This window comes from Vicugna pacos, chromosome 9 (genome assembly GCF_048564905.1).
Source record: "Vicugna pacos chromosome 9, VicPac4, whole genome shotgun sequence".
In the NCBI taxonomy this organism is placed as follows: domain Eukaryota; kingdom Metazoa; phylum Chordata; class Mammalia; order Artiodactyla; family Camelidae; genus Vicugna; species Vicugna pacos.
The window spans coordinates 74,934,278-74,956,159 of record NC_132995.1 but is presented as its reverse complement, the minus strand read 5'-3'; the positions used below and the strand labels follow the sequence as shown (position 1 = coordinate 74,956,159).

Below are 21,882 nucleotides of genomic sequence, written 5' to 3'. Positions count from 1 at the left end.
CAGCCTGAAATAACTTTTGTATGGCCAGCTTCTTCATACCCTTCGCATTACGTCAGAGGGCCCTTTCCTGACCACCTATTCTAAAGTAGCCTGCTAGTCACCATCTCATCACTGTATTTAATGCTCTAACATCGTACTTTATGTTATGATAATTTTCTTGTTGAGTTTATTATTTGTGATCCATATTCTCTCCTAGACCTATGAGAATATCAACTCCATGTGATGAAGGACATCTAGCCTGTTGACTATTAAATAAATCCACCATAAATAGAACTTTGACATAGAGGAAACATCTAGTGAATATTTGTTAATCGAATGAATGGATAAAAGAAGTAAAAACAAAATCTTAAAATTATAGCTAGTAACTGAATTTTGGAAACTCAGCTGTTTGCATAGGCAGCAATTAAATCTTTAGAATTCATTTCATAGTACTTTTAGAATATTAGTTTAGCCTTGTGTTAGCTCTTCAGACTTTTCGGAGAACAGTAAACAGCTGATTAAAGAAGTTTCGAATTTGCTTTTTAAAATCAGCAGCTGTATTCAATAATGTTTCATATTTAAGACTGGAAAGTCTTATGAAGATTTTCAAGATCAACATTTTCATCCTTTGTCATATCAGAACTTAGATTAGAATTTGAAATTGAAATTCTTTGATCACAGGCTTCAGAGAAATCTTAACATTGTGTCATATTAAGTGTAAAATTCTGAAAAGAAATACGGTGGTCATTTACTGAGCAGTGGTTATCAGGGACATCAACCATGAGATAAATGCCTCATTCAATTATAATAAACTCACAGCTATAATACAAAAAAGACTTTCAAACACTCCTGTGATCTATAGATGAAAAAATGTGGATATATTTTTTAAGTTCTTATACTGATTCAATCTTTTTCCCTGAGAGTGCTTTTAACCTTTAACTTAAATTGTCTGCAATAGTAGAAGCTGAGTTAACTTTTTGCCTTTTAAAACACTCTATTAAAGTAATTGTATTGATATCAGTCATTTTGTACATTATTCCTTTAATTTGAACTCTTTCAATCTGAATTGCATATATTCTGTCACTTCTAACTTACAGGAAATGTAACCCAACTGACTTAATTTTTTAAAGCTATAATATTCCTTCTTACTTGCTTTGACCTTCACTTTGATAAATTACAGGGAATGCAGAATGGAGATTGAAGACAAAAAGCAAGAACTCCTTGAAATGGATCAGGCACTTAAAGAGAGAAATTGGGAGCTTAAGCAGAGAGCAGCTCAGGTTGGTTTTCTTTACTATATTTTAATGAAATTTTCTGTTAAAATACAATTATACAGTTTCAGAGGTCATCTCTTTTTAGTAAAGTGGACATTTATAGCTATTTCTTTTCTCTGTACACATAAATATTCTTAAAATTAGAAATATATCATCTGTGTCTTGCTATTTTTGCAGCAGATGGGCTTTTGAGAATGAAGTTTAGCTTAGTACTGAATCTTTGGATCTCTTACGTTACTGTATATCAGAAGAAAATTGAATTAAAGGAGTTACTTGCTCAGCTAGTGTTGGAGGAACAAAAATACTCAGAAGGCATGATTTAGCAGCAGCTTTTTTTAAAAGATTTTATTTTTTAGAGCAGTTTCAAGTTCACAGCAAAATTGAGCAGAAGGCACAGAGATTTCCCATGTATCTTCTGCCCCCGCAAATGCACAGCCTTTTCCATTATCAGCATTTCCCACGAGAATGGTACATTTGTTAAAAGTGATTAACCTACATTGACACATCATAATCACTTAAAGTCCATAGTTTATATTATGGTTCACTGTTGTGTTATACATTCTGTTAGTTTGGACAGGTATCCATCATTATGGTATCATTCAGAATATTTCTGTGCCCCACCTATTCATCCCTCGCCCTCTTCCCCTAACCCTGGCAGTCATTGTTCTTTTTGTTGTCTCTGAGTTTTACCTTTTCCAGAATGTCAGTAGTTGGAATCATACAGTATGTAACCTTTTCAGATTGGCTTCTTTTACTTAGTAATATGCATTTAAGGTTCCTCCATGTCTTTTCATTGCTTATAGTTTATATCTTTTTAGCACTGAGTAACATTCCATTGTCTGATATACTATGTGATTTATTTAGCCATTCACCTTTAGAAGGACGTCTCGATTGTTCCCAAGTTTTGGCAGTTATAGATAAAGCTGCTATAAACATCCATGTTCAGGTTTTTTTTGTGGACATAAGTTTTCAGCTTCTTTGGGTAAATACCAGGAAGTGCAATTGCTGGATTGTATGGTCAGAGTATGTTTAGTGTTAATAAGACACTTCCAAAATGGCTGTACCATTTTGCATTCCCGCCAGCAAAGAATGAGAGTTTCTATTGCTCCACATCCTGGCTAGTATCTGGTGTTGTCAATGTTTCCAGTTTTGGCCATTCTACTAGATGTGTAGTGGTATCTCCTTGTTTTATTTGCATTTCTCTGATGACATATGATGTGAAACATCTTTCATATGCTTATTTACCACCTGTATATTTTAATTGGTAAGGTGTCTGTTAAGGTTTTTGGCCAACTTTTTAATTAGTTTATTTGATTTTCTTTTGTTGAGTTTTAAGGTTTTTTTGTATATTTCGGATATCTGGCCTTTTCCATTGTATCTTTTGCAAATATTTTCTCCCAATCTGTGGCTTTTCTTCTCATTCTTTTGACATTGGCTTTCACAGAGCAGAAGATTCTAACTCTAAATGAAGTCCAACTTATCAATTATTTCTTTCATGGATTGTGCCTTTGGTGTTGTATTTTAAAAGTTATTGCCATACCCAAGGTCATGCAGGTTTTCTCCTGTTATCTTCTAGAAGTTTTATAGGTTTTTTTTTGTTTGTTTTGTTTTTTACTTTTAGGTCTGTGATTCATTTTGTGTTAATTTTTGTGAAGGCTGTAAGGTCTGTGTCTAGATTTGCTTTTTTGCATGTGAATGCCCATTTATTCCAGCACCTTCTGTTTAAAAGACTATCTTTCCTCCATTGTATTTCCTTTGCTCCTCTGTCAAAGATCAGTTGACTATGTTTGCATGGGTTTTGTTTCTGGTCTCTCTGTTCTGTTCCACTGATCTAGTCACCTATTCTTTCACCAGTACCACACTGTCTTGATCACTGAAGCTTTATAGTAAGTCTTGAAGTTGGATAATGTCAGTTTTCCAACTTTGTTCTTCTCTTTCAAAATCGTGTTGGCCATTCTGGCTCTTTTGCCTCTCCGTATAAACTTTAGAATCAGTTTGTTGATACACACAAATTAACTTGCTGGGATTTTGATTGGAATTGCCTTGAATCTGTACATCAAGTTGGGAAGAACTGACTTCTTGACAATATTAAGTCTTTCCATCCATGAACATGAACTCTCTCTCTGAAAGAATATCATCCTTGGATTTCTTTCACTGGAGTTTTATAATTTTCCATATATAGATCTTATACATATTTTGTTAGATTTATAACTGTTTCATTTTGGGGAATGCTAAGGTAAATGATAATTGTGTTTTTAACTTCAAATTTCTCTTGTTCATTGCTGGTATATAGGAAAGCGATTGACTTTTGTGTATTGATCTCATATCCTGCAGTCTCCCTGTAATCACTTATTAGTTTCAGGAATTTTTTTATTGAATCTTTTGGATTTTATACATAGATCATCATGTCATCTGCAAACAAAAAATTTTATGTCTTCCTTCCCCTCTAAATACCATTTATTTCCTTTTCTTATCTTACTGTATTAGCTAGGACATCCTATACACTGTAGAAAAAGCAGTAGTGAGAGGGAGTATCTTTGCCTTGTATCTGATCTTAGTGGGAAAGCTTCTAGTTTCTCACTGTTAAATATGATGTTAGCTCTTGGTTTTTTTTAGGTATTCTTTATCAAGTGGAGGAAGTTACCCTCTATTTCTAGTTTACCAGGAGTTTTTTATCATGAATGGGTGTTTGACTCTATCAAGTGTTTTTTTCTGCATCTGTTGATATGATCATGTGATTTTTCTTTAGCCTATTGATGTGATTAGTAGCATTAATTTTCAAATGTTGAAAAGCCTTTTATACCTACTTAGAAAAAAATCCCATTTGTGTATAATTCTTTTTATACGTTGTTGGATTTGATTTGATAATATTTTGTTGAGAATTTTTACATCTATGTTCATGAAAGATATTGGTCTATAGTTTTTTTTTTTCATAATGTCTCTGTCTGGTTTTGATATTACAGTAATGCTGACCTCATCAAATGAGTATTTACTCTACTTGTATCTTCTGAGCGAGCTTGTGGAGAATTGGTATAATTTCTCCCTTAAATGTTTGGCAGAATTCACCAATGAACCCATCTGAGCCTGGTGCTTTCTGTTTTGAAAAGTTATTAATCATTGATTCAATATCTTTAGTAGATACAGGCTTTTTCAGATTGTTTCTTCTTGTATGAGTTTTGGCAGATTGTGCTTTTCAAGTAATTGGTTTGTTTCACCTAGTTTTATTAAATTTATGGGCAGAGAGTTGTTCATAATATTTTTCTATTGTCCTCTTAATGTCCTTGAGATTTATAGTAATATCTCCTCTTTCATTTCTGATGTTAGTAATTTATATCCTCCCTCTAGCTTTTTTTTTCCCTTTTTTTTTTTTTTGGTTAGTTTGGCTTATTGATATTATTGATCTTTTCCAAGAACCAGCTTTTGGCTTTGTTGATTTTTCTCTGTTGATTTCCCAATTTTAATTTCATTGATTTCTGGTCTAATTTTTATTATTTCTTTTCTTCTGCTTAGTTTGAATTTAATTTTCCCCTCCTTTTGTTTGCCAAGCTGGAAGCTTAAATGATTGACTTTAGATCTTCTTTCCTAATATATGCATTCAATGCCTCCAAGCAGTGTTTTTGCTGTATCCCACAGTTTTTGTTGTGTTATATTGTATTTAGCAGCATTTATGTAGCATAAAATGAAGTCTGAATCATTTTCTTTGTCGTTTATGTGAACATAATCATATATGGGGCTCAAGACCCAGTATTAGTAAGCAAGGATTATTTTTCTCATTCTTTTTAATAATTTATTTGAGATGCATTTGTTCTTCAGCCATACCCACTGTAAACAATTCTCAAACACATTCGAGGCACACTATTTTCCACAGTAGAACAAAATTGAACAGTTTAGCGTTACTTTTGTATTTAGGTTACACATTTGGATATGACTATTCGTGAGCACAGGGGAGAAATGGAACAGAAAATAATTAAATTAGAAGGTACTCTGGAGAAATCAGAATTGGAGCTTAAAGAAAGCAACAAACAGGTAAATTATTTAAAATCACATACTTTAAGTTATTTTTTTAAAAAAACTCCTTAACCATAAGCGTCTGTTATTCACATAATACGACTTTTTAATAGAATACATAACAATAAAAATGCTATATAATTTTAATCATCCTGCACATGCTTATATTTATTTTTTTCTCTTTAATTCCCCCCCAGCTTTATCGAGGTATAATTGACAATAAAAAATGGCACATATTTAAAGTGTACAGTGTGATGTTTTAATACATATATTCATTGTGAAATAATTACCACAATCAAACTAAGTAACATATTTGTCACCTCATATAGTTACCCTTTTTTTTTTTTTTTTTTTTTTTGGTGAGAACACTTACCAGGTATATACAACATAGTATTACTGACTGTGGTCACTCACTGTGCCATACATTGACTCTCCAGAGTTTATTCATCCTGCATAACTGAAACTTTGTACCCTTTGACCAACACTTCCCCATGTCCCTCACTCCCAGCTCTTGGTGCCTATCCTCTTAATGGTATTTTGAATTTGTTTGGTTTTTTTTGTATCAGTGTGCTAACATATTGTAATGTATGCATGTCTGAATATGTGTAAGATGTTTCTGGAAGGATTTGGAAGTAACTCTGTTAACTGTGTTTGCCTCTTTGGAAGGAACACAGTGAGAAGGGGACTTTGTTTTCACTAACTGTGCTTTTTAAGTTCACGCACATATTACCTATAAAATTATTTGGAAGGCCGTGTAATGTTTGTTGTTTTAAAGTACCCTTATTTTCCTTATGCAAATGTAATTGAGACTTCCATCTCTGTTATTGTATTTTAGGTATACACATAAGCATCTTACTAGGCACAAGATGTTCATGTCAGTGTTATGGTTGTCTTAAGAAAAGCACATTTTTAAATATTGCTACTTTAGTGATATGTGTTTAAAGCTTTACTTACATGGATTGTAGTTACGATTGAATTATTTTTCCTTAGTTACATTAATATTGCTCTGTTTAAAATTCAGATAGAAAGTTTGAATGAAAAATTGAAAAATGCCAAAGAACAGCTTCGAGAAAAAGAGTTTATAACACTGCAGAATGAACAGGAGATAAGTCAACTGAAGAAAGAAACTGAACGGACACAACAAAAGATAAATGAAATGGAAAGCGTAAGCAAATTATTTTCCTCTTAAGGAACAAGATTGTTATAAATCTTTATGTTCTAAACTGACTGGTTTCAGTATACAGAAACTGTGCATAAGCATTTTTAGACTAAATATTTGTGTCAAATACCTATTAGTTTCTTTGGTCTTCTTAATTACATTATTCTAATTATAGACGAGGGCATCGTTTTATTTATCTTTATATTCCCTACAGGAATTGGCATGATATCTCTCACAGTAAATCCACGATGTGTGCTCACTTGGTCAACAAATATATATGTATATATTTTTTTAAATTGAGAATCTATTATGTAATAGAACTGAAGATCAGATATTATCTCCTTTGTCCTTGAGGAATTCTATCCAGAGAATGAATGAACAGATAATTGTATATTATTGAGGACAACTACATTGAGTTGCCATATGAAATTTCATGACTTCATATCATCAGTTTGCATATGTGTTGACTACTGAACCCATTCCATCTACTTGCCTTTTTAAGAAGTGAATTTGCTTCTAAGAGCTCTCATGGATATAACTTTTTCTTGTTTTTAAGTACCATATTCAACTTTAAAATGTAATATATAGCTCTTTATTGTATTTGATTAACTGATATTCTGTCTCCTCCAATACAATATAAACTCTAGAAGGGTAGCCGCTTTGTCTCCTTTGTTCACTCCTGTATCCTCAACACCTAGAATAATACATATCACATAGTACTCATGAATAAATATTTTTTGAGTTATATACATAAATTAAGCAGGGTCTCTGAGAGCATGTTTGGACCCCAGTGAGAAAAAAATGATTACTGGCTCCATCATTTTGTGTTCCATAACAAGAACTGGCTAAAAATACTTACATGAGATTTACACTGATACATGGCACAGCTGGACCCGGAGCCCCTCCTAGACGTCATGATCCGAGTGATTTGTGCTGGTTTCTCTCCTTCTTAACAGCCCTACAGTCGAGTGTCATTACCTACCATCTAACGTACCTCACAGGCTAATTAGATCTAATTTACTTTTTACTGATTTTTCTAATCCTCTAAGAAATAATGATTTACTAGGGATTTAACAGGAATGTAAAAGTACTTCAGAGGGAGTAGCAGTCCCAGTGACAAATTTCACTTTCACAGAGAATAAGGTCATCCTTAACCCAGCCATGTGGATTGATGGTGGGTTTTGATTATTAATGCCAGTATGTTCTCCATCTTTGACATGGATAATCAAATATTAACTTCTTTCTTCTCTTTAATTATTATTTATTCTGTCATGTTACATCATAATGATAAAGGATTATACAGCTTGCATATTAAATTCACATAAAATACACCTGTGGGTCCCAGATTTATTAAAGTACTTTTTGTGATTTTCTAATTATTAAAAAAAAATTTTCTGAATATGAGTTTCACAGTGGATGATATTCATTGTATGTTAAATTACATAGAGGTTTAGTTAGGAGGGGGGAAATCACTTATTAAAAGAGAAATCAGAATGAGAAACAGGTTATCTGTATCATTTTATTTTGAAACCCAGAAGTGTTTTGTGCATTTCAGGTTATGAAAGAGCAGGAACAGTACATTGCAACTCAGTACAAGGAGGCCGTAGATACGGAGCAGGAATTGAGGCTTACTCGGGAGCAGCTGCACAGTTCGCATACAGAACTGGTAGAGGCTCGTCGTCAGCAAGTCCAAGCACAGAGAGAAATAGAAAGGCTCTCAAGTGAACTGGAGGAAATAAAGCAACTCTCTAAAGAGAAAGTAACCCCTCTTCTATTTTTACCTTACTGAAAATCATTAAGTTTTTAACATTAACTTGTTTCAGCTGTAGAATATAGTTTTTGCAAAAGTTAATTGTGTTCCACAACAATGTGAATGTACTTAATGCCACCAAATTGTACACTGAAAGATGGTTAAGGTGGTAAATTTCATGTTATGTATATTTTACCAAAAATTTTAAAAGAGAAAAACTGCTATATTTAGCATAGCATTGTAGTACAACTGGCAGGTCTCTCAGAACTGAGTTTTGGTTAGAATAATTAGTTTTCAATAAATTGAATTATAAGGTGCTTTCAGACTTTCTAGTGAATGTAAGCTGTCACTTGAAGAAAAAATGAATCTAATAAATCTTTTGAGTAAAACTTTTCATATTTGTAGCCATTCATAAGTGAAAACTATCTAAATTTGTAACTGTTAGAAATCTGTAGTCCAGAACTTTCGGGGAGGAAAAATGCTTTTAAAAAGCAAGAACACTAATATAAATTGTGTTTCCCCAATATTTGGTAGAAAATAAACAACCTGACTTAAAAATATTAGATTGGTATACTGGGGTTAATTACTTAGACTTTGAGAAAACTGTATTGGTGTTCTGGAAAAGTTCTTAACGATTTTTCTGCTTTCTATTATAGTCACTAATTCAGTATAGGAATTGAGTTAAAATGTTTTTACATTTAATTTTGGTTAACCTAATGATGCCTTTAGTCACATTTCTGGATGGTTAGAATAATAAAGAATACATAAGGAACTTTTATTAGAATATGTCAAGCACATGGGAGTCTACTAGGAAAGGGAAGCTGTTAACTTTTATTTCATCCTGCCCTTGTCAGTAGTATCTGAATGTAGTATAATTGATTTTATCTGGCAGACTAAACTCAATCCAACAATAAGTGAAAGTGGGGAATTATTTTAAGTGACATTTTAAATGGGACCAACTCTTGGTTCTTTGTGTGTGAGTAGGTCACTTTATTCCAGTTATACCTAGTCTTTCTTGCATAAACCATACTCATATTCTATCATTTTTTTTTCCAATTTTGGTTTCTTAAAATCAGAAAAGAATTAAAAGACATTTGTAAATCAGCTGAAGGATAGCATCTCTTATATTTTTAATTGGAATTTCCCACAGAGTTTCACAACTATCGTGACTGTTTCTAACTGGGTGGCAGGTATTTGTGACTTACTCACTGAGCTGTCTCAAAGCACATACTTAGTTTTCATAAAAACATTCCTTTGCACACATATTTCATCAATGTTCATATTGCATAATAAAATTGCATAATTATAGTCACAAGCACAACTAGCATAAATAGGTTTGAATAAATATACAACTGAGTCTAGATAAACAAATAGCACATCTGGTGAGAAAACATGCGTGGGCATAGCCAAGGGTAGAGTATTATCTGCCAGAGTTCAGCAGGCTGTGGTTATTAGTTTATTTTCCAGAAGCATTGGTTAGTGAACTTCTATTATAATAAGAAGCAATATACTAATATTTTCCCATTAGTAGTCTCTTAAATGTCTAGATTAAAATCTAGATTAATACGCTTTAAAAAGTATACCATTTAATAAGCTAATTTTGGATATGAACATTTATATATTTTTATAAGAGGTGCAAATACTTCCACAAATGTGCTGGATTGGCTTAGCAATAATAACCAAATGAACAAGAGACACAGCCTTTACTTAATATGTCGTTTTTAAGGAAGCTCATGGAAACCATTTAGCTGAAGAATTGGGAGCTTCTCAAGTCCGTGAAGCTCATTTAGAAGCAAGAATGCAAGCAGAAATCAAGAAATTGTCAGCAGAAATAGAATCTCTCAAAGAAGCTTATCATCTAGAGGTAAAGAAAAATTTAATTTGCTCCATTACTCTCTGCTAAAGTGTGTTGCCCTGTCTGGACAAAGTGTAAGTCTAGCTCTCAAATGTGCATTGGCGAGTAACACACTGTGATCCTCCACTTCTGGTAGCCTCCACATACAACTTTCACTTCATATCCAGGGAGCTAATATTCTGTAGGGTTAAGAGCTTGAATTCTTGAGCCAGGCATTGTGCTTCTAAATCTCAGCTCATCGCTTGGCAACTAACTTAACATCTCTGACTAAAATGGATGTAATAATGATACCTATCTCATAGAACTGTGTTGAAGATTAAATGGGTTAATGAATGTAGTTACAGTTCTTACACCAGAGCCTGGCACATCATCATCATCATCATCGTTGGTTATAAAATAGCACTTGCTGAAACGAATTAGCGTATAAGCAGTTTCATGTGATGTGAATCTATTAATGCATTGTAATCTCCAGCATTTGTTCTGGTATAAGTTAGAGAGGCAATATGATACTTTGCTTTTTACCTATCAGTATGTTCTGAGCCTTTATAGAAATGGACAGTGTTATCAATTAGAATAGCATTTCTTGTCTTTTTAAAACTATATTTGAAGATATCCAGAATTTATGTTTAAGATCTAAATAAATTACTTACGAAGTTCTAATAAAGCATTTTTCTACATGGCAAGGGTTGCAAATACATTTATATTAAACTCCTTTCGAGAGAGTTTGGTAACATCTTGGTGAGGATAGGTTGAATCTGCTGTCACCATGTCTTGCTTAAATGCATTTGGAGTCAGATCTGTTTGAAAACATGTGTGTTTCCCAAACAAAACACATTTGCAGGCTAAGTCCAGTTCTCAGGCCAAGAGATTACATCTTTTGGTCTTCAGAGACAAACGTAAATGCTCATGAGTTCAGTGTAATTATTTAATTGATATTAGCTGCTCAAGTTAGTGACCATCAGTGAGAATTGGTCCATCTCAGGTGTTTGCAGCAATGACTCAGTATGCTCTTATTATATGGTCTGTGCTCTACTTTTATTTTTAATTATCTAATTTTTTACTTTTAGTTTTATAAGCCGCCTGAAATTATTTATAAACAGATAGTACATAAAATGAATTATTACAGTTGGTTCTAGTATTGCTGTTTAATATCTGATACTAATTTTTATGTGTGTCATATAAAAATACCTAATATGGGCACTCACACAGAGGCTGCCACTGGCAGCTTTGAGGCCTGTTGGGGATGAAGGCACCTAGCACAATGCTTTTTTGGCCAGGCCCAGACATACTGGTCCTTGTAAGCCTCGTGGAGGAACAGCTGTTTAACCCATTCAGACAGAAGGATGAAAGCTCTATACAGGAACATGATGTGAATGGAAGAGAACTTTTGTTATGCAAACTGTATGGCATTCTGAACAGATACTAAAAACTCAAAGAACTCAACACTTACATCACAGTATAAGTTAGATGCTGGTGAAGCAGCGTTTGATAAATGAAGCCTTTCAGCCACACAGTGATCCTTTTGGACCTTGCATTTGCAATCAGATTGGATCACCTTCCATCCTGAAGCTCCCCAAGACTTTGAACAGTTTTTCAGTGATCCTTACAGAAAGATACCCTCACCAGAGAAATGCAGTGTTTATATACAGTGCATTGGGTCTCTAGGAAACACCAGAGCTGTCAGTGAAGAATATATGAAACGGCTCAAGGGCTACTGTGGAGCAATTTTCTCTGGCCTGACAGTGAAGCTCCTAGACCTGGCTCCTGTCTCTGCGAGGAGCTGTTGTTCCTTTAAAGTCAGTGATGACACACAAATGCTACAAATTCATGCAGGGCACACCCTGAAGTTCTTAAAAAATAAGAAACCTAAAGATGGCTTCTGTACTGTGGGAATAACAAGGGTTGATCTTCACACGAGACTCGTGGAATTTGCCTTTGGACAGGCCTCTGACAGATAGTGCAGGGATACTCAGCTTTGCCAGGTAGGGCGGGTTTTTTTATAGCTCGCATTATGAAAGCAAAGTAAAGAAGTTGCAGAAAACATCTTCAAACGACTATTCAATTTTTCAGAACTGTTACATTTCTGAAGTGATTAGTGGTTTGCTGCTTCTGTCCTATAAGACTTTAACCCATGAGACTGGACACATATTTGGACTTTGACACTGCCAGTGGTTTGAATACCTAATAGAAGGTTCCAAACACTTGGAAGAAGCTGACCAGTGCCCCCTAAACCTTTGCCCTATCTGCGCAAGTTACAGCGCGCTGTTGGTTGCAACATCACAGAAGGATACAAAACCCTGGCGAGGTGGATTAAAGGTGAATCTGCTGACACACTCAAAACATAGTCCTGAGGATAATGTGGACTTACCAAAACCTGCGGAAGCCTGTAAGGAATGGAAAAAGTGGCTGATAAAATGCCTTGCTGTTTTCCAAAGATAAGGGCCTTCAAGTAGGAGTAATTATAATAAATACAGGGGTTTTTTAGGTAGTATTTCTGGGGGGTACTTAGCAAAGATTTTTTGAAGTATGTGTTGTTTGGATATAAAAATGAAATAATATGTCATTAAAGTAATAGAAAAGGGGGTCAATAATTTTTAACAGTATTTTTTAAAATACGGGTTTCAGAATCATCAAGAAAGTCACTTAATAATAATTGAAAACTCCTAATTTTTCAGTGAGAGTAAGATTTTTTTAAACTTTATCTTGGAAAATTTTACACATTCAAAAGTAGAGAGTATGGTAGAAATCCTCCTGTGCATTATTCAGCTTCGGTCATTATCAGTTCATGGCCAGTTTGATTTAGTCTAATGTACATTGACTGTTTCTCTTATCTAAAAGGATATACTTTTGAGAATGAAAAAGGGTGCTATTCGTAACTATACCAGGACACCAGGCACAAACCTAGATAGTCATAGGCAAACTGTAAAGTCTGGTCACCGTATCTTTAACCTTACCCACTTCCCTTTCTTCCCTCCCTCACATATCACATATTTTTTCCGAAGCAAATCCCAAACATCATTATTTTATCAGTAAACATTTTAGTAAATATCTCTGAAAGATAAGGGCTATTTTTAAAAAACATAACCACAATGCCTTTATTACACCTAAAAATTGACTGTAATCCCTTAATGTCATGAAACATCCAGTCATTGTTCAGATTTTCTCAGTTATCACAAAAATGTCTTTATAATTGATTTGTTCAAATTGGGATCCAAAAACAGTCCATTGTATTTAGTTAACGGTTCTTAAGTAAATTTAGGATTGTGGGTTCCTTCTCCCCCCTTTTTTTCTCTAGTATGTTGTTTGTTGAGAAATCAGATGTTTGTAACTACAAACAGAATGTACTTAGGTTTAGATGGATATAGAAAGTGTTGTGGGCACTATGTGGTGAGCCAGTGATGTGCCAGTGATGTGGGTTGTTAACAGAATTACCAGAGAGTGAGAAAAGTTTAATAGATACGCTGCTATAGGCAATCGCAGGCCACATAGGCAGGAGGTGCCCACGTGAGCACCGGGAAGAATGTGCAGGCTCTTTAATTGGAGGGAGGGGGCTGTGAATACAAGGAGTAGGGGGCTGCATGATCAGTTCGTGCACAGGTACCTGATTGGTTGTAAGATCTGTCAGGGACTTCTCTGAACAATAGGATTTATGACTTTGATGAGTGCAGGATGTGAGGCCTGTCGCCTAGGGTATTGTGACATGGGCTATCTCCTGGGGTGATAAGTTTTGTTAGGGTAAGCACACATCAAGGGATTTTTTTTTTTATCCTGCAGAAATGCAGATATGCAGAGTGGTCCTGCAGTGGGGAGTAGGGGTCAAGGTGTCACTGGCTCCAGGGACACGGAGAGCCCAGGAGTGAGGGTTTTATGACTCCAGGGAGTGCCAGCCGGCTCCACAGAAAGTATTAAAAGTGTTGTTGAAACCAACTTCACTCTATTTTCTTTCTTCTTTTCCTTTTCAATTTTGGGGCTATATAGATGATTTCACATCAGGAGAACCATGCAAAGTGGAAGATTTCTGCTGACTCTCAAAAAACTTCTGTTCAGCAACTAAATGAACAGTTAGAGAAGGCAAAACTAGAATTAGAAGAAGCTCAGGACACTGTAAGCAATTTGCATCAACAAGTCCAAGACAGGAATGAAGTAATTGAAGCTACAAATGAAGCATTACTTATAAAAGTAAGTAAACATATAAAAGTACATAAAGCAAAATATGATAAAGTAAATTTATGACTAATTTTCCCATCCTTGTAGTTTGTGGAGGGCTGTGTAACCCAAAATTGACCTGTTTGAATAAAAAGCACTTTATTTAGAAGATACTGAATTTGAGAATTATTAATATAATATAACATAATATGATTAACACATGAGAAAAATTTATAATTGTTCAAATATTATTTATTTATTTATTTATTTTTTGGTGAGAACATTTACATTATACTCTTTCAAAAATTTTCAATTATATAACACAGTGTTACCGACTATAGTCATCTTGTTATGCATTAGACACACAGACTTTATTTTATACCTAAAAGGTTGTAGCCTTTTTGCAACCTCTCCTATTTCCCCCACGTCCGTGTCTCTGGCAACCATTTTTTTGCTCACTGTTTCTGAGAGTTTGACTCTTTTTTCTTTTTCTTTTCCTTTTTTTTTTTAAGATTTCACATTTAAGTGTTACTGGGCAGTATTTGTCTTTCTCTTTTGTTTCATTGAGCATAGTGCCCTCAAGGTCCATTCACGTTGTCCCAAATGGCACATTGTATATTCATCATTGTATGTATATTTACCACATTTTCTTTATCCACTCATCCATTGATGGGCACTTTTGCCTTTTCCTTATCTAGACTATTATGAATAATGCTGCGATGAACACAGGAGTGCAGGTATCTCTTTAATACCCTGTTTTCATTCCCTTTGAATATATACCCAGAAGTGATGATATTGCTGGATCATATGGTAGATCTGTTTTTAATTTTTGGAAGAACCTCCATACTGTTTTTCATAGTGGCTGCACCAATATACATTCTCATCAACAGTATACAAGGGCTTCCTTTTCACCATACGCTCGCCAACACTTGTGTTTTTGGTGATAGCCATTCTAACAGGTATGAAGTGGTATTCCATTTGGTTTTGATTTGCATTTCCCAGATGATTAGTGATGTTGAACACCCTCAGTTTTGTTTTTGATGTCACGATTTACTTCTTTTTACCAGTGTACCCATTAACAAGTTATTTACAGTCATTTTTAATACTTTTGTCTTTTAACCTTTATACTATAGTAATAAGTGATTTACCCAACACCATTACAACATTAGAGTGTTATGCATTTAACTGTAATATATATATGTACCTTTATCAGTGAGATTTAACTTTCCGTTTTTTCCTGTTACTAGTTAGCATCCTTTTGTTTTAGCTTGAAGAAGTCCCTTTAACATTTCTTGCGAAGTCAGTCTAGTGGAGATGAACTTCAGCTTTTGCTTGTCTGGAAAACTCCTTATCTCTCTTTCAATTCTGAAGGACAGCTGCCAGGAAGAATATTCTTGGTCGGCAGTTTTTTTTCTTTCAGCACTTTGAATTTGTCATGCCACTGCCTTCTGGCCTGTAGTTTCTGCTGCTAGTCTTATGGGGTTCCTTTGTACGTAACAAGCTGTTTTCTCTTACTGCTTTTAAGATTGTTTCCTTGTCTTCAACTTTTGAGGGTTTAATTATAGTATGTCTTAATGTGGGTCTCTTTGGATTCATCATATTTCAGCTCTTTGGGCTTCTTGGATCTGGTTGTCTGTTTCTTTCCTCAAATTAGGGAAGTCATTATTTCTTTGAATAAGCTTTGTGTGCTTTTCTCTTTTCTCCTCCTAGGACCTGTGTAACATGTGCACTGTTGCACTGGGTGATGTCCCTTTAGTCCCTTACCTTTCTTACTCTTCTCTCTTTTTTCTTTTTGCTCCTCTGATTGGATGCATTCTGCTGCCGTCTCTTTGAGTTTGCTGATCCTTCCTTTCCCTTGATCTAGTCTGCAGTTGAAGCCTTCTATTGGATTTTTCAGTTCAGTTACTATATTCACTTTGATTTCTGCTTGGTATTTTCTTATATTTTCTTTCTCCTTGTTGAAATTCTCACTGTGTTTATGCATTATTTTCTTAATCTTGGTAAATATCTTTATGATGGCTATTTTGAACTCTTTTTCAGTTAAGTCTCTTGTCTCTGTCTCTTTAAAGTCTGTTCCTTTCTTCATTTTTCTTGACTTTCTGTGTTGGTTTCTGCACAGTAGACAAAACAGCCACCTCTCCCAGTCTTGGTGGAGTGATCTCATGCAGGAGATGTGCCTTAATCAGCCTGGCCTGAGCTCTTGTTGTCTTTCAAACCTTTGTGATTGTTCAAGCAGCCATCTTTGATCTTAGTGGATCCCAGTAGTTGAAGGTATGCCAAGACCTGTCAGTATCCCAAAGGGGAGGATCTCAGTCAGTCTTAGATGCAGGCTTATTGGAAACTGGACCCTCAGACAACAACTGAGAAAGTTTTTAGTTAGGGCCCTTCCAGGGAGACACTGGGAGACAGGTTTTTTTGCCTTTTCCCTCTGCACTGGGCTTTGGTGTATAGCTGCAAGCTGTGCTCCTGTGCCCTTTAAGAACTGCTTCCTTGTTTGCTAGTCCTGTTGGACTCGTAAATGCACATCCTATTGGCTGTCAGAGCCATGCAGGCCAGGGGTCTTGACGCAGGCTGCAGCTTCAAAGACTTGGGCACCAGACATGTACAAATCTCTTCCAAGGAGACACTTGTAATTTGGAGGGGCACAAGGGAAAAGATGGAGAAAGTGTCTGCTGACTTCCCCAGTTGAAGTATTTTGGGGGACCACCACTCAGGTGGGAGTTTTAAAAGTTGGTGCACTAGATGTGGGGTCCAAGCCCTCTGCTCTTCAGGAAGAAACTGGGAGTCAGATGTTTCCTCCCATTGTGTAGCCCTGTGCTAGGCATGGGATTTATGGCAAAAGTGAGTCTCAGCTTTCCTACTAGTTTTAATGTGGACATTTTCTCATTCACACAATGTGTAGATGTTTCTCAGTCAGTTTCTTTCAGAAAGAACTGCTCACTGTGTAGCTGTAGATTTGGTGTTTTGTGCATGGGACTCAGAGATATGGGAGGAGCCTGCCTGCATTGCCCTCTTGGACTGAATCTTGTACAAATGCAGACTTAATCATAATGTTTATTTTAAATGATTTTATACTTGATGACTTTTAAAAGGTAGGAGCATTTTTCAAAACCAGGCAAGTTCCTCTAAAAATTACAAAATAGAAAATGTAAGATTATATTCAAAAAAATTTTTTTTCTAGATTTGAGTGTGTAAGTCATTATTCATATAGCCTCTTGCTACTTACTCACCCCTTTTATTGTGGTATTTTACTCTGCAATTTGGAATTAATATCAGTATTAATGCATAGACATAAAAATTTTAATATTCAGACTGCCAATATATATGATTAACATTGTCAGCTAAGGCCTTAAAGAACCTAACTGACAGTTATGAAGCAATAAATGATTTTATAGCAAAATGAAAGTTATTGAAAAAGTTACTTTCAATGAAAGTTATTTTTCAATAAACTCAGTTTATACCCTAGAAATATTTGTAATTATTAAGTTGAGCAGTTAAATTCCTTTTATAAAATACTTGATGTTCATAGTACTAGAGGAAAGCTAAATAGACATAATCTAAAATTATGTTTCAATTGAATACTATGTTTTTATTAACATATATCTAGTGTTCTGAGAATTTACAACATTTATACAAAATTATAAAATTTCATTGCAGAAAATTAACTCTAAGAATTTTAAAGATTCTGCATTTTATATCTCTTGTCACAGTAGTTATCTCTGCTCACTTGTTAGATATTACCAATGTGATAAATACAATTGGATTATACTTATCAATTATTCAGAAGTTTTTAAGTTCGACTACTTAGGAAATTGCCAAAATAGCAGCAATTCTTAAATGAACCATAGATACATAAATACAGAGATCTTAGACCATGTACCACGACTAGCCAATATACCAGTCAGAAGGTAGAATTTCTTTGTTTTCTGACAGTAGCTCTCTAAGTCAACATCAGCTGGCTTTAAAGTCTAGATTGTGGAGGAATTGAGGAGAATAAAAGAGAAAGAAAGAAGAAAAGCTGAGAAAAGAGCAGAAGCTGGCACACATATAACAATAAGAAGTAACTATAAATAATGGAAAGCAGTAACAGTAGCAGTAAATGACAGAGAACAGAAACAGAAGTGAGGGAGAAGACAAGAAGGAACACTGTTTGAGGCAGCTGATCTCTCCCACTCACTTTCTTTGGTACCCTAACAAGTATCGTAGAATTTGAGGGTGACTGGAGTAAGGGCAAAGCTAAATCTATTTTCTGAGAGCCCTGAAGACATCACTATATTATGGTGCACTACGATAATGATCACAGCATTGACCTTCTTTGAATCTTAAGAAGTTGAATTATGTTTAATGTATTCAGTATACTATATTTCTTTGTAGAAGTTAGGTGTTAAACTAAGTTAAATGGAATCCTACTTATTTGAGATACCACAGTTCTCAAATTTGGCTAGATAACACACAGGAGTTTAAAAAAACTTTAACTGCACATGACCCTATATGTGTCAATCTTATAGCTACTGCATTAATTGTGATTATAAGAGTGTGAATGTAAGATTTACTGCAAAAACTTAGTGCTTCCACCACTTATAAATCAAGTTTATCTAGCTGAAGTAGTATAAAGATATCAAAGAACTGAAACATTATGTTAAACTTTCATTTTATAATGCACACTGTGGTTATGACAGTTTTAGTTCTAAACACAATGCTTTTAGAAAGAATAGAAACTATCAGATTAAAAGTGACTGATTTAGAAGTATGTATCTTATTGATACTTGTAAGAAAAGGAGAAGAAAATGTATTTGAACAGAGACCACTACATATATTTTTAAATTTGAAATTAAAATGTCCTCTCTCTCCCTCTTTTTTTTTTCTTTTTTTTGACTTTATAGTTATTTCTCTGTATGCAGTCTCATTCTTAGGATCCCAGAGTTCGGTTGGAGGACCCAAATGAAGGACATGGAAAAATAGAAATGAAAAGTTTGTTAAATAAGGGTTGATTTATTAAATATTATTAATCACTTAAGGTTTTCCTTTGAAAAATTTCTAGTAAAGCTTTCTTGTGATGAAGCCATATAAAACAGTAACTAATACACATTTATTTCCTATTAGAAATTCTGAAGGGAGTTGGTTTTTGTGTGTATATATGTTAGATTAACAAATGATAGTGAACCATTATACTTTTGCAGAAAATTTTCTGGATTTAAGATTTCAGACGAATAGAAATTGATATCGTCATTAACACTAACAAAGAAAAAAACTATAAGGAAAAATCTAGTTTTCATGGAATTCCTTAGTATAGTTTAATCATTCTTGTAGTGAACATAGATAATTGCCCCAAAATGAAGGGTTTTAACAGAGCTTGGAAAACTCCCATGAGTTGTTATAAAAAGAATTCCTATATTGGGATGAAGTTTAACTTAAATGACTTCTAAGAGTCTGTGATTTTCTAAGTAATTCATTTCATTTAACAAAAATGTATTTAGCACCCACTATGTACCAATTTTTCTACAGGAATCAGAATTAACCAGATTACAAGCCAAAATTTCTGGACATGAAAGGACAGAAGACATCAAATTTCTAGCAGCCCCATTTACATTTCCCATGGAAGTTATGCCTGATACTCAAGATCCAAAATTTGCTAAACATTCTCACACAACTTTTTTCAAGTGTAGAAAACTACGTCGCTCTATTAGTGCGAGTGACCTTAGTTTCAGAACTCATGGTGATGAAGACCTTTCTGAAGAATTGTTGCAGGACTTAAAAAAAATGCAATTGGAAAAACCTTCAACAGTAGAAGAAAGCCAGAAGAATCTGACTTATACCCAGTCAGACTCATTTAAACCTCTCGCATATGACCTAGAAGATGATAGTTCTGAGAATAATGACTTCAGTACACTTAGTGGAATGCTGAGATACATAAACAGAGAAGTGAGACTATTAAAAAAGTCTTCTATGCAAGCAGGTGCTGGTCCAACTCAGGTATGTAAAGCATACGTTAGAAGTTATGATAATTTGTCTCCAGAGAATATCATTTAATTGCTTGTAGAAAAAAAGACCCATATATTTAAATGAAGCACTTATGCCATTAGGTGATGTGCACAAATATTGAAAGTATGAAAAAATTCATTGTAAGTTTTGAATGCTTTTACCCCAGACAAGTTGAGTTGAAAATTTAGATTTTTAATATTAACCTTTGTTAAAGTTACCTATGTATCTGATTAAATATAATCTCTATATTTGAAGACTAATTCTACCTCATATTAGGAAAGTATTTTGAACTCCAGAACATTGGAGAATGTTTTATGGAGTTCCAAAATTAGTTGTATTCCTTGACTTCCTGGAAACCATTCCAGTAAAAATTATTAAGGTAGCCTTTGTTTTGTTCATAGACTTCTATAATGGCTCAGAATATCTCATTCACATAATTTTTCTACCCCATTATTCCTTGAGCATATCATACTGAAGAGGCAACTTTATCCCTACTACACGTACCTTACAGACAGTTGGTGTTGTTTATAAGCAGTTAATCTATAATTTGCATACAGAAATAATCTCTTCCAGCTAATGTCAGCTTTTTTTCAAATGCCCATTTACCTCATTTTCAAACATAACAAAATAGGTTTGGTGGCTTAAAAAGTTTAAAAAGTGTTTTTAGAATGGATCCAAGACAAAGACTGTTGGAGCTTCTGTTCATTTCTCCACATTTTTCCGAATGTTAAAAAGCTTAATTTATTATTTATAAGCAGAAAACTATAGAAATATAATGATATTCTTACTGGCAAAACAAAATTTGGACATTATGAAATTTCAAGTGTATAGCAAACAAGGTGATAAACAAGACAATTTTCTATAAAGCCTGATAAAATTAGTTTTCATCTAGCCTTTAAAACCACAGTTGTGTTTCCTGTTTATCGTTTATTCAGCCACTTGATTCATTTAGTATTTATTGAGCATCTACTATATACTAGGCACCAGGATTATAGAAATAAACAAAACAAAAACAATCAAAACCCGGTCCAAACAGAGCTTACATTTTAGTGGGGAGATCATCAATGAGCAAGTAGATATATGCTGTAATGTCGGGTGGAAATGTGTTATGAAGGAAAGCTGGTAAGAGGATACAGTGTGACTGGGGTACTGCTTTATATGGGGTGATCAGGGAAAGTCTCACCAGAAGGTGACATTTAATCAGAGTCTTGTAGGAAGGAAGTAAGGAATTAAACTATCTCATCTCTGAAGGAAGAACATTAGAGGAGAGGGAGCAACAGGTGCTAAAGTCCTGAGGTGGTAGCATACCTGGCACGGTCAAAAAAACAGCTAGGGGGTGTGTGGCTGATTTATTGTAAATAGAAGGGTGAGAAGTGGGAGATAAGAGATAATGCTGAGGGTCGGGTAGTAGGGTAGGAGTACCCTAGTGTAGATCCTTTCAGAACTTGGGATTTTATTTGAAGTCTGATAGGAAGCCATTGAAAGGTTCTGCTTAGGAAAGGGACATGATCTGATTTATATTTTTAAAGGGTCAGTCTGACTGCTTTATGAAGAATGGATGATAAAGGGATAAGAACAGAGATTATCTTGGAGGTTACTTGTAACAATCCAGGCAAGAGATGGTTTTGAATAGGCAGGGGGGTAGATGTGGAAGTGTTGAAAATGGCTCCATTTCTGGATATATTTTGCAGGTAGAGCCAGCAGTATTTGATGCAGGTTTTTAGTGAAA

The 21,882-nt window shown here is 34.5% G+C and overlaps 1 protein-coding gene and 1 pseudogene across 11 annotated transcripts in view; both read left to right on the top strand.

The window, feature by feature from the left end:
• Positions 1–21,882, top strand: part of CCDC18 (coiled-coil domain containing 18) — a 101,363-nt gene that overhangs the window by 65,494 nt on the left and 13,987 nt on the right. For 8 of the 11 annotated variants that reach the window (XM_072968200.1, XM_072968203.1, XM_072968199.1 and 5 more), the window contains 8 exons: positions 1,160–1,259; positions 5,163–5,279; positions 6,283–6,426; positions 7,976–8,179; positions 9,897–10,034; positions 14,004–14,204; positions 14,870–14,908; positions 19,677–20,144. In XM_072968200.1, the coding sequence (XP_072824301.1) occupies positions 1,160–1,259; positions 5,163–5,279; positions 6,283–6,426; positions 7,976–8,179; positions 9,897–10,034; positions 14,004–14,204; positions 14,870–14,908; positions 19,677–20,144 (1,411 nt within the window). Of the gene's footprint in view, positions 1–1,159; positions 1,260–5,162; positions 5,280–6,282; positions 6,427–7,975; positions 8,180–9,896; positions 10,035–14,003; positions 14,205–14,869; positions 14,909–19,054; positions 19,107–19,676; positions 20,145–21,882 lie in introns of those variants that run through there. The other 3 variants (XM_072968208.1, XM_072968198.1, XR_012076021.1) reach the window with 3 other exon arrangements.
• On the top strand, positions 11,418–12,464 carry LOC140698306 (archaemetzincin-2 pseudogene; annotated as a pseudogene).